This window comes from Triticum aestivum, chromosome 2B, assembly GCF_018294505.1.
Source record: "Triticum aestivum cultivar Chinese Spring chromosome 2B, IWGSC CS RefSeq v2.1, whole genome shotgun sequence".
Taxonomy (NCBI): domain Eukaryota; kingdom Viridiplantae; phylum Streptophyta; class Magnoliopsida; order Poales; family Poaceae; genus Triticum; species Triticum aestivum.
Window position 1 is genome coordinate 149693128 of NC_057798.1, and position 11478 is coordinate 149704605.

The 11478-nt window shown below is 51.0% G+C and overlaps 1 protein-coding gene across 1 annotated transcript; it reads right to left on the bottom strand.

Moving 5' to 3' along the window:
• Nucleotides 1–8341: 8341 nt before the first annotated feature.
• On the bottom strand, nucleotides 8342–11156 carry LOC123040882 (indole-2-monooxygenase-like). Its single transcript, XM_044463613.1, has 3 exons — nucleotides 10659–11156; nucleotides 9977–10429; nucleotides 8342–9175 (listed from the first exon to the last, which is right to left on the bottom strand). Exons 1-3 carry the CDS (start codon nucleotides 11154–11156, stop codon nucleotides 8540–8542), a joined length of 1587 nt encoding a protein of 528 aa, XP_044319548.1. The 3' UTR covers nucleotides 8342–8539.
• Nucleotides 11157–11478: the final 322 nt, after the last annotated feature.

Here is an 11478-nt window from a genome sequence, read left to right on the forward strand (position 1 = left end):
TTAGCACCTCCAGTAGTCACCAGGATATGAACAGCTGCTAGGGCCCGAACCTCATCCACTGCCGGCGCGGGCAACAAGGGTACGCCTCCCACCCCATCATCTAAATGTTCGAGCCCCTCCTCTGAGGCCATCTCTGTAGCAGGTGGTGGTGGCGGTGGATAGTGTCGAGGCGGTGGTGGTCGTCTCCCTCTCCCACCGCGACGATAGCCACCACGGAAACGCTCCCTGGGTCCGGCGACACCCTCAACAAAATTACCGGGTGGGCCTTGAAACTTCCCAACGTCCTCAGCATTGTATCGGTTATAACCACGACCGCCACCGGACGAAGATCCACAGTGTAGTCCCTCACCGTAAGCATCGTATCCGTCATCTCCCCACTGTCCGTATCGGTTATAGTTCTGACCATCTCGGCTATATCCAGAGTAACCATGACGTCCTTGCCCGCCGCGGCCCCTTCCTAGGGCCATCGCCTTGGCAGCCGGTTGCTGCGCCGTGTCCTCAGGCTGATGTGCAGTGGAGCTGGGCACTTGGGTCGTCGGCAGCGCAATTGATGCTTGGGCGCCCTGACCTAACCCGCCTCAGGGTTGCACCGCCGCTACCCCTGGTGCAGCGGCGACCTGCCTAGGAGGGAGGAGGCCACCCCGTCCGCCCCCGGTGACTGGTATGGCTCCGCGGCCAGCACCCGCAGGAGCAGCGGTCGGCGGCACAGCACGACCAGCCGCGCCCGTCGCAGCAGCAGCCGAGAGCGCGCCCCGCCCAGCCCCGGCAGAAGCCGATCCCGCAGCGGAAGGAGGGCCTCGCTTGGAGGGCGGCAGACCCCGACCCGCCATGCCACCGACGCTGGTGGTGGAGATCCTCCTTGCTCGTCCTGTTCCCAGCGATGGAAATCCTGGACTGGGAACCCTAGTCTCAAACGAGGGAGCGATATCCTGCAGTGAATCATGCACGGACGTCCGCACGGGGCTGTGCGCAGCTTGGGCCTCTGGTTGGGCCTCGCCCGCACCAGGAGGACCCACGACCGTCGCAACAAACAAGCCCGCAACCGGCTCGAGTCTACCGCCTACCAACGCGTTCAAACGAGCCCGTCTGGCTGTTCGAACAGCGTTCGCCGATCTTGTCACCGGCGATCTTGGCCGCGGCGGCGAACGGCGCACATTTCCTTTCTTCTTCTTTCTCGTGACACGAGTCCAATTATCCGGCAAAAAATCCGCCAAAGTTACAAGGTCTCTATTTACCTTGGGAATCGGGCCGATGCACGGTTTCGAAACCGCCTTTGCAGTCGAAATCTTTGAAACACGTCGATCGGTTGAACTCTTAGACACCCACAATGAATCGGCAGCCGATAGGTTCAAACGTATTCTGGTGACCGCGTTGGTGGTTGGGACGTGGCATTCCTCCTGTTCTTCGTCCTCGATCTCCAAAAGCACCCAAAAACGTCCACCCGGCCGTGCATGAACCACCGGTTTCATCAGATCGATCAACACCGGTGCCTTCGATCGCAAATCCAACTGCACACAATCGCCAACAATGACATCATAAACATCAAATTTGAATTTAGAACCTACCTTAATCATGTCGCCGTCCGGAAGATAATTGCCGGCGAGGATGTCATTCTCCAGATCAAGAAGAACCATCCAACGCGAGTGAGGTGTGAATCGAAGCCTCCCTTCGATCCAGAAGTCCGGATCCGCCTCGTCGGAGAAGGTGGCCTGCCATTGCACCCACGTCCTCCCTTCCTGACCGATCTCGCCGAGTGGCAGATCTCCACGGTCGCCGCCCGTTCTCAGCGTCCCCACCATTCGTTTTTCCTCTCATATGTATTTACTTTTTAGTAATATATGGCCATCGTCATTTTTGTCCGTGAGCCTTTTGCCTTTCTACTTCTGGTGTTTTATTTTTAATGATTGTGCTGGCAGATTCGCTAGAGCCTTTACACAAGGATAAATCGGTGTCGACACCTGTGGCCTTGTAAGATGTCTTCGAACTATATGTGATGCACTCGAGGGAAGAAGGAACGCACCTATCCGGAGAACTAATGGGCAATCATCGATGTGTATTCTTTGTACCATTACCACTAGTCCAATGCAGCGAGGTCGATGGATTTGAATTATCGAAAAAGGCTTTCATCCCACTTTATAGATAAGGCAATGACCAACATACAATCTGATACAAATACACACTACCATAACACACGCACACATCCAAGACATGATACATAGGAGCTGATAGAACTCCAAGCAAACATCAGGTCGACAATAAGCATCACTATGGAGATACCGTGGTTCTCAATTGTGAACAAGCCACCGTGAGAGATGATGCCAAACATTGACGAGACATGGGCTCCATGACGGTGCCTTCAAGAAGGGTACGACACCGGGGCGCCGACTGATCCAAAGGATCAAGATCTTCACCCGGAGCAGCTCGAAGAACAGAGAGACACCGTGACGGAGCCTTCAAGAAAGGTACGATGCCCGAGGCCAGACAGGGGATACCCCTGGAAAACCAGCTCTACCTTTGATCAAGGTGCGGCCAACCACAAGATGAACCACACCAACGCCATGAAACAGTCGAACCCCAGCCTCCACGCCGTCTACATGGCCATAGAAGCCACACAGCCCCTGAACCACAAGCTTCGCCCACGAACATGGTGGTTCCCATCACCAAGGTCGCCGCCCTGCAACCAGACACCACCGAGAGCACCCAAAGGTGTGGGATTCAAGCCTACCGGCAAACCTTGACCACGGCGAAGTCGCCAGCGACCAGCTTGCCTCGGACAACGCCGGATCCGGAGTCAGGAAGCACCAGGTTAGGGAAAGGGGGGAGGAGGAGCAAAACGCATCCATTCCCAGCGCACCCCAACGCCGATGACGGGAGGCCAGAGGACCATCGTATCCCCCGTCTCTCCAGCCAGGCTCCCCACACGGCACACCGTCGTGCCGCTCCACCACGACGTCCCACTTAGATCTACGTGAGGCCACCACCAGCCGCCCGCCCACCGCCTCGAGGAACTAGATCACCCTCCACCCAAGAGGCTCACCGAAGGAGCCAACACCCGCTCCGCACCAAAGGACGTTGGGCCTCACCACAACTCACGCCGCTGCAGCCCTCGTTGCCCATGGCACAACCGAAGCCTCCACAACTTCCATGCCACACACCGCCACCGTCTCCTGCCACCACGCGACCAACTCCGCCGCGCTGCTGCGACCGATGCACGCGCGTCGCTCCAGCAAGATGGCGCAGGCCCACGCTAACGCCCGCCAAGTGAGAGGGCGGGAAGTCCCTGCCGCCGCCGGCACCGACCGGGCTTCCCCCTTGGCGGCGGCGAGGGAGAGGAGGTGGGTAAGGGATGGGTCTCGCCTGGGCTCGATCGCATTCTCACCGCATGATCTCTGTGAAAGCACAAGAACACTACTATGTTTGACGGCCTCCAATCCTCCTCAACACACCTGTTGTCCACAATCAAGGATGAAGCACGCTATTGGGTTGTCGTTGACACGAAAGGGCTTAGCATGATTATTCGCGTAACCTAAACTTTAGTGTTTGGGGGCTGAGCTTCCCCCTTCTTCTGCTCAAACCAGACCGAGCCACGCCTCTCTGTGTATGTAGCGTGGGTGTATACTCTTGTACTTTTGATACACAGTAGGACGCGGAGTAATTGCGCTCGAGCTCAAATGAGCTCGTTATCTACGTCGTCAATTAGCGCTCATGGATCTGTGCCAGAGTTCTATATGCGTGCAGGTGGTTCGCCAGAAAATCGAGCGCTATAGCAAAATACGTATGCGGCAGCGCTGGGTGGTGGACCATTGCTGCGGGGCAGGGTTGACGGATCTGAGGATAGTGCGGACGGCCATCGGTCTTGCGTGGTGAGCCGTGGATTAGAACCCACGTTCCCATCTGATCCGTGGACCAGGAAATTGGCTTTCCGTGTAATGGTGGCAGCAGAAACGAATTGAAGGCAGGACCGAGATTCTCCGACGTGTGTCATTTGGAAGCTGAAGACCCGGGGACGGAGGCAACTAGCGCCGCCAGCGAACCGCCATGGAGTTTCTGGTTCAGCCAATTAGCAGGTGCGTGGATCTTTGCTTTTTCGAGGGATGCTGCCTCCATTTTGTAGCCCTCTTGTTAGCTGATCCAGAGATGGATTTGTTGCAAGATTCAGATTTAGTCTGCTTGAGGAGGTAGGGGAGCGCTTGGTGCCGGTTCTTGTGGCTGTCAATGTCTCTGTCGTGGCGGATCTGCAAGTGGCACCGCAGGCGGAGCGGGAGGCAGCGCAACGGCGGTGGACATCGGCGAAGCACAAATCTTCTTGGCAAAGGAGGCGGTGGCGAACAGAAGGGAGAGCTCGCCACCAAGGTCGGAGCTGTCGACGGGGAAGATGAATCCCCAAGCACCGGGGTGGAACAAAAAGGTTGGTGAAGTAGCAACTTTGCCTTCCATCCGATATTCCGTGACTTAGAAAATGGAAGTAGAAATGACTAAATATATCATGCAGTTAGAGCAAGTGCGGGTTGCTTTTTTTTAGAAAAGGAGGACGACCCCCGGCCTCTGCATCTGGACGATGATACAACCATTTTATTAATTATTGACACAAGACCTTACAAAGTCATACAACAATAAGTCTAAAGCCACCAAACAAACCAACATCTGTCGCTAACCCTATCTAGTTGATGTAGGGGCGCTGAAAGTCTGGGCCTAATACCAAACAGACCATGCAGCCAAACCTAACATCTAAGACTTGAGGTCCCAACCAGGACGCCTTTCGGGTATGGGCACCCACCAGTCCGGCGTGCTTCTCAACCAGGACCACTGCCGGGTATGAGGCCGCCGCAGCCACCTGGCACCAATCCATGTTCAGAGCTGTACTGCTGCATCAACCTTGCCCGGTCGAACTGCTGCCGACGCCACCACGACGCCAGGCCGCGTCACCCTCCTGCGCGAGTCCATCTCCGCTCATCAGGCACCGAGTCTCCACTACGCCACGCCACCGAGATCCGCCGTCGTCAATGGAGCGGATGAAACACCGCTCCTCCGCTTGTCCCCTCCAACCAGCACTTGCTCCAAAACGATGCCCCCATGAGGGAGAACGATACCGATGGCACCGTCATCGTCCGATCCGATAGACCCAGATCTAGGGTTTCCCCCGAAATTTCCCGATCAGGTTGATGTGACTTGCAACGACGATGCCTCCAGAAGGAAACGACGTCTGAGACACCGCCATCGTCCGCCAAGACCTTAGTCAGGCGCGATTTTCACCGGAAGCCACGTCTTCCCGACCTCGTGACTGCTGGCTGGAACCGAACGGAACCTCGCCATGAAGGCGTATGTCGCCGTTGGTACTCTGGCGGAGATCCGGCATCTCCTCACCGGTCCCTCCACGCGCCGCCGGTCGGCGGAAGGCCTCCCCGCGACAGATCCAAATGGGGCGTTGGATCCGCAGAAACCGCCGTCACCATCGCGACTAGGACGGCCCTCCCCGCCGGATGGGGCGCTGCCACCGCCGCCGTCCAAGCAGAGTCGCCGCACCATTGGCGATGGTGCTCTGGCCCCTGCCTCACAGCCCGGATTCTCCGACCTAGCCGCCGCCAATGGATCTCATGAGAAGGGCCGCCCCCGCCGCCTCAGATGCGATCCGCCGCAACCACCCGCCCAGGCACTTTGGCACCGGGCCCGCCGCCACCGCGGCCCACACCGGCGGCAGCGGCGGCAAGAGGGGGAGGCAGGGAGGGGCTGGCGGCGCTAGGGTTGGGGCCCCTGGCGCCGCCCGGGGGGAGGCGACGCGAGGGGGTCGGGCCTCAGGTCAATGCTCTAGTCTCACAACCAAGTCTCAAAGTGCGGGTTGCTGTCTTCATTAATAAATTTCCTGCTATATGTGCCTGTCTTTGCATGCTGATTTGTTTTCTACATTCACAAAATTTAGGCCCCTGTAGTCTCTGAAAGTACAAATGCAGGCTGATTACTCTCTGCAGTGAAAAGATTTTTGATTTATGTACTGGTGGTTGCAGACTGTTTGCTCTCTGTATTTAGATAATTTTTACTATACGAGAGACTGTGTTTTCAGGCTGGTTGGTCTCTGTAGTAAGGAAATTACTAAATTACGTACTGGTGTTTGCAGTATGTTTGGTGTATGCATTTTGAAATTTCATAGATATGTGCCTGTGTTGGTAGGCTGATTGCTCCCTGCGATTAGAAAAAATCATGCTATATTTGCCTTTGTTTTGTATGTTGACTGCTTTATAGGTAAGATCGATGAACAAAATCCATCTTCTTACTCTGCATATATATGCATATTTTTTATTTACTAAAGGTGGAGAGTGCGTCCCAATGATAGCCACAACAAATTCAGGAAGAATCTTGGAGCACCTTCTGTCAAGGATTTGAACTTTTGAAGCCATCTCTGTTCTCTTTCGGCTCTGCTTGATGGATGACCAAAAGTAGCTTTATATCCCCATGAAAGTCTCGAAAGTTCCAGTAAGTATTGTTCATGTACATTATGAAAATGCTATTCAGTCGACTCATGTTTTTATTCTGTCAAATGACGATTTTTTTAGTATAGTCGACAGTAAAAAGTTTAAACCCATTAGAGATGATTAAACAAATGTTCACCTGAAAACAGATTGTGAGGGTTTGATTGAGATATGGAAAAGCCACAAGAAGAATCATGCTTCTGTTCTACCTATTCTCCTTGAAATCCAGGAGCTCAGTGGTTGTTTTTCTAATTTCCAGTTCAGCTTTGTAAGGTCTGAGTTAAATTTAGCTGCACATTTAACTGCCAAACATGCTTCTAGCTCCTTGCTGGAGTGTGCGCGGTTCTACTAGGTGCCGGCGTCTCTGAACAATTGTATACAACATGAACTTGCTGTTGTTGGTCAAGTAATATAAGCTATTGCTTTCCCAAAAAAAACACAGTTGGCTTGCAGGGTAAAGACACCATGTCCGTCGCAAGTGACTGCCTTTTGTTTTTGAACAATCATAGGTGCAGCAGCGCCTTCCAGGACACCGTGCCCGTCACGCGTGACTGCCTAAAAGCCATGAGGGGTTTTGCATAGAACCCTACAGAGAGCGTGATTGTACCACAGTAGGTACAAGTTTCGACTCCCTCGGAGAGGCGTACAATTTTTACAACATGTATTCATGGGAGAAAGATTTTGGCAATACGATATTGGAAGAGCAGATTGAGTGTGGAGAGGACGTATTGCATGCAGGATATCGTCTGCGGATGCTTCGTGAGTACCATGAAAATGTGTCCCCGTATGGTTTGAAACTTTGTTCAGTTTTATCAATGAACTGTCCTATTCTTGCAGGGTAAGTACGGAGTTGAGAACACAAGGTCGAGGAGTTTGATTGCGAGTGTGGGCAGTTTGCACATATGTGGCTGTTGTGCTGCCATGTTTTGAAGGTAATATCACTATGAATCCACCCCATAGCACATTGGCACTACGATAATGTCATGGACTGAACCACAAAAGATACTGTTTCCTGAAATGTAAGCCATCGATTTTATCCGTGTGAATCAGATTCCAGTCAAACATATAGTGAAGAGGTGGACAAAGGAAGCCTACTGCCAGCACATCTGGCCCATTATCATAAGGATCAGAATGTACATGCAGAGGAAGCTGAATGTGATTTGGACTGCAGCGAAGGGAAAGTTGTGAGTGCGGATCTGAACTGTTCATTATGTAATTCGAGATACAGTTCTTAGAGTCGTAACCGACGATGATCCATTTCACATGTATTGTTTTGGTGTTGTATTGATCTGCTGCTGTTGCACCGTTGAGCTCCTATGCATGTACTCTCCAAGAGAATGCTATGTGGTTTGTTTTCATGATCTCTGTGTGTGGGCAATCTGAGAGGTGATGAGGTGCACATGTCTTTCTGTAGATTACTGAAGATTGTTTGTGCTGCTGCATTTTGGTCTGCTTTTGTGATGTCTGCATGGAAAACAATTGTGAAGTGAAACTGTTTTTCATGCTGCAGAACTGGGAGTTACTGAATTTGGATTTGGGTGCAGAGGAATTATTTGTTGTACACCGCACTTGACAGTTCGAGAGTTTGTCAATGTGAACAGGCAAGAACAGGTGGGAGTAAATGGGTGAAGACGGCGTCCGTTGGTTCAGAAAGGTAGGGTAACGGCCTGTATCGTTAAGAAGCGTCCAAGCCGGCAAATGGGTAGCGGAGACGTCACATTAATGATGGTAGGTAGGTGGGCCATGCCCTGGAATATCGATGCATATATTACTTCGAATACACTGCCGTATATCTGGTGCAATGCGAATCTAGAAGCGCTTGGACGGGAAGGATAACGAGACCATCTCAGCTCGGGCTCATAATAGGACTTCCCAGATACACAATCTTACATATTCCGGGAAAATTTAGTACACACCTCCCCCTGCCATAAATTCATATTTCAAGCACACTTTCAATACATGAATATAGCCCTTGCATACGCAAGTGCGAGGGCCACTTTGCTAGTTCAGTTGACAACATAGTTTATTATTCAATGATAACAAACAGAAAAGCAGGAGTGATGTAAGACGTACGGTCACACACTTGAGCGGTTCTTGGGAACAAGCATCAGTTTCTCCTTCCGTCGGACACTCAAGCGAAACACTTCTGTCATGTCAATACCCTTCTTGCCCGTGGCGGACGACAGCTCCCAGTCGTGACTGTACACAAGGTTTGCCAGCATGATCTCGATGGTCGCCAGCCCGAAGTTGATACCAGGGCAGATCCTCCTGCCAGCTCCGAACGGCAAAAACTGAAAGTCGTTCCCCCTGAAGTCCACCGCCGAGGCGCTACCACCCTCCATGAACCTTTCTGGCAGGAACTCCTCCGGCTTCTGCCACCACTCGGGGTCTCTGTTGATAGCCCATGAGTTCACCATGACCCATGCTCCAGAAGGGACCGTGTATCCAGCGACGTCGACTTCGCTCTCTGCCATGGAAAGGTGAGGGATGAGGAGCGGTAGCGGCGGGTGCAGCCTAAGCGTCTCCTTCACCACTGCCTTCAAATATGTCATGTTGGCTAAGTTCTCTTCCTCGACCATGTCTTGCCCCTTCGGTGTGCTGTTTCTCACCTCGGCTTGTAGCTTAGTCATCACCCGAGGGTTGCACATGATCTCAGCCATAGCTACCTCCAAGGCGAAGGACGATGTGTCCGTGCCCGCAGCAAACATGTCCTGCATATGTGCATTTGTTGTCATCAACAATTAATAGGGTCCTACTGAGATTCTGGAGATTGCAGCCGATGATTGTAAAGACTTAGTGCTTGAGTAATATAAGTATTTCTTTTGTTGATAGTTTGGAATTGCTTATCACGCTTACCACACGATAAGTATTTCTCCCAAAAAAAATAAATTAATAGTGATAGTAAGTCATGACCGGTCATTGTGCACTTTTTTAGTAAATGATTATTTTTTTGAGAGCTCCTCGAATGTTATTTATGGATGAAATTTTGCAACAAGCTAAAACATTTATCATGTTTGATGTCGCAAAAAATCTCTGTTTAAGAATTCATCTGATTAACCAGTTAACTTGCCGATTAATCCCTACTCATAGGGTCCCCGAGTAGCTGATAAACTGATAACTCGTCTGATTAGTTGATTAAATAATTGATTAATTTGCTGATTAGCCTATTAATCCCCTACTCGCCATCCAACTGAGTACCAGTAAACGATTTTCTTAACAATGAGAAAAAATTCAGAATTATTGGATTCCATTTGATTTTGTTTTTTTTAGCAAATGTTTCACCCGGGTGTAGCCACACCTATCCATATTCTTGTACATATTTGATAGTTATTAAGGGTCGGTGTATATTAAGTCATTTCAGACTTTTTATGTCCAAATCAATTCTAAAAGTGCAACTTCTGCTTAGGAAAAAGTGCAGGCACTGAACTGACATTACACATAGGAAAATCTCAAACGGCTTAGATTAGAAAAACGGGGTGGTTAACTAGTTACTGAAGCAGTATTACACTTACCATTAAGATGGCCTTGATTTGCTCTCTGGTGATACCATCATAGTCTTTCTGCTGCCGAACCGATAGAAGTACATCAATGAAGTCACTCTCCTCTTCCTGTTTGCCATCTTGTTTGTCATGTGGTGGCAACAATGTTCGTTTCTCGTGGTCTTGTATCATCTTTTCGAGCAGATCGTCCCACCTTCTGTTCACATTCTTGGCCTTGTTACAAACATTAGATCTAGTGAGCCATGCTAACCTTGGGAAGCAGTCTTCCAGGTTGAAACTCGCAAAGAGAGCTGAGTTCGCCTCGATCAGCTCTCTGAATATCTTGTTCCGGCCTTCTTTCATGGTGAACTTCCCGGACAAGGCGCGACACACCATGTCATTCACAAAGGTGTTCATCATCTCACCCATGTCGATCATCGTGCTCGCAGCCGCCGACTCTCGTATCACGGCCATCACCAGGCTCACCTTTACAATATATACACATCGGTCAATAACCTTATGCCAAGAAAAAAAGGTGATAGTGATCGGGAATGATGCAAAAAATATAAAAACTTTCAAAAAAGAAGGATGAAACCCTTGACCTCCAGATCATTTTGATACACACAACCATTCTGTTTGATTATTAAGTAAAATTGTAAAACAAAGGCAACCACAGCCGAACCGCCAGGAATGATGTAGAGAAAGGTGCGCGGACCTCTTGCTGACGGGCGAGGCGGTACGATTGGATCTTCTTGACGCTGAGCAGGTGCGCCGCGACGAGCTTCCTCGCCATCCGCCAGTGCTCACCGTAGGGGGCGAAGACGACGTCCATCGGCCCATACAGGAGCTCGTGGGCGACCATGGATGTTGGCCGCGACGCGAACAGGTGGTCATGCGTCCGCATGATCGCCCTGGCGGCGCGTGGGGACGACACGATGAGGTGCGGGACGGCGCCGCGGCGGAGGAGCATGAAGCCGTCGTCCGAGCCGTGCTTCTTGGCGAGGTTGCATAATGAGACGTGATCTCGGCCCAGGTGCAAGTGGCCTATCACAGGGAGGCCTGGAGGGGAAGGAGGGAGACGCTTTCTATTGGCCTGCTTCTTGCTGCTACTAATTGTGGCGAAGCGCAGTAGCAGTAGTAGCAATAGAAGTAGCACTGCTTGTAGAGGCGTCTCATGCATGAGGTGGTGTACTGCAACTAAGTGATGCGCCATGGCCTCTGATGTCGACAAATGTAAGAGCTGCGTAGACATGATATATATAGCACATATACTTGGTATTTAAGAAACAATTGGACAAGCAGCTGACAAGTAACCACTCCACCCGAAGTAAACGAACAATTTAACATGTGCCTAGAAATGTTTCAAAACAAATCATGCTCAAAGACCTATAACCTAGTATTATCTACTCCCTTCGTCCCATAATATAGGACGTTTTTTGACACTATATATAAGATGTTTTTGACACTAGTGTAGTGCAAAAAAACATTTTACATTATGGGACGGAGGAAGTACTATATAAGTGAGCTCGAGTCAG

What these genes read in the sequence shown, in the direction of transcription:
- LOC123040882 (XM_044463613.1), bottom strand. Translation starts at nt 11,156, where the DNA reads ATGGCGCATCACTTAGTTGCAGTACACCACCTCATGCATGAGACGCCT. An exon ending in GCCTCGCCCGTCAGCAAGAG is followed by an intron (nt 10,430 to 10,658) that starts GTCCGCGCACCT and finishes TATATTGTAAAG; the next exon opens with GTGAGCCTGGTGATGGCCGT. An exon ending in AAATCAAGGCCATCTTAATG is followed by an intron (nt 9,176 to 9,976) that starts GTAAGTGTAATA and finishes GCACATATGCAG; the next exon opens with GACATGTTTGCTGCGGGCAC.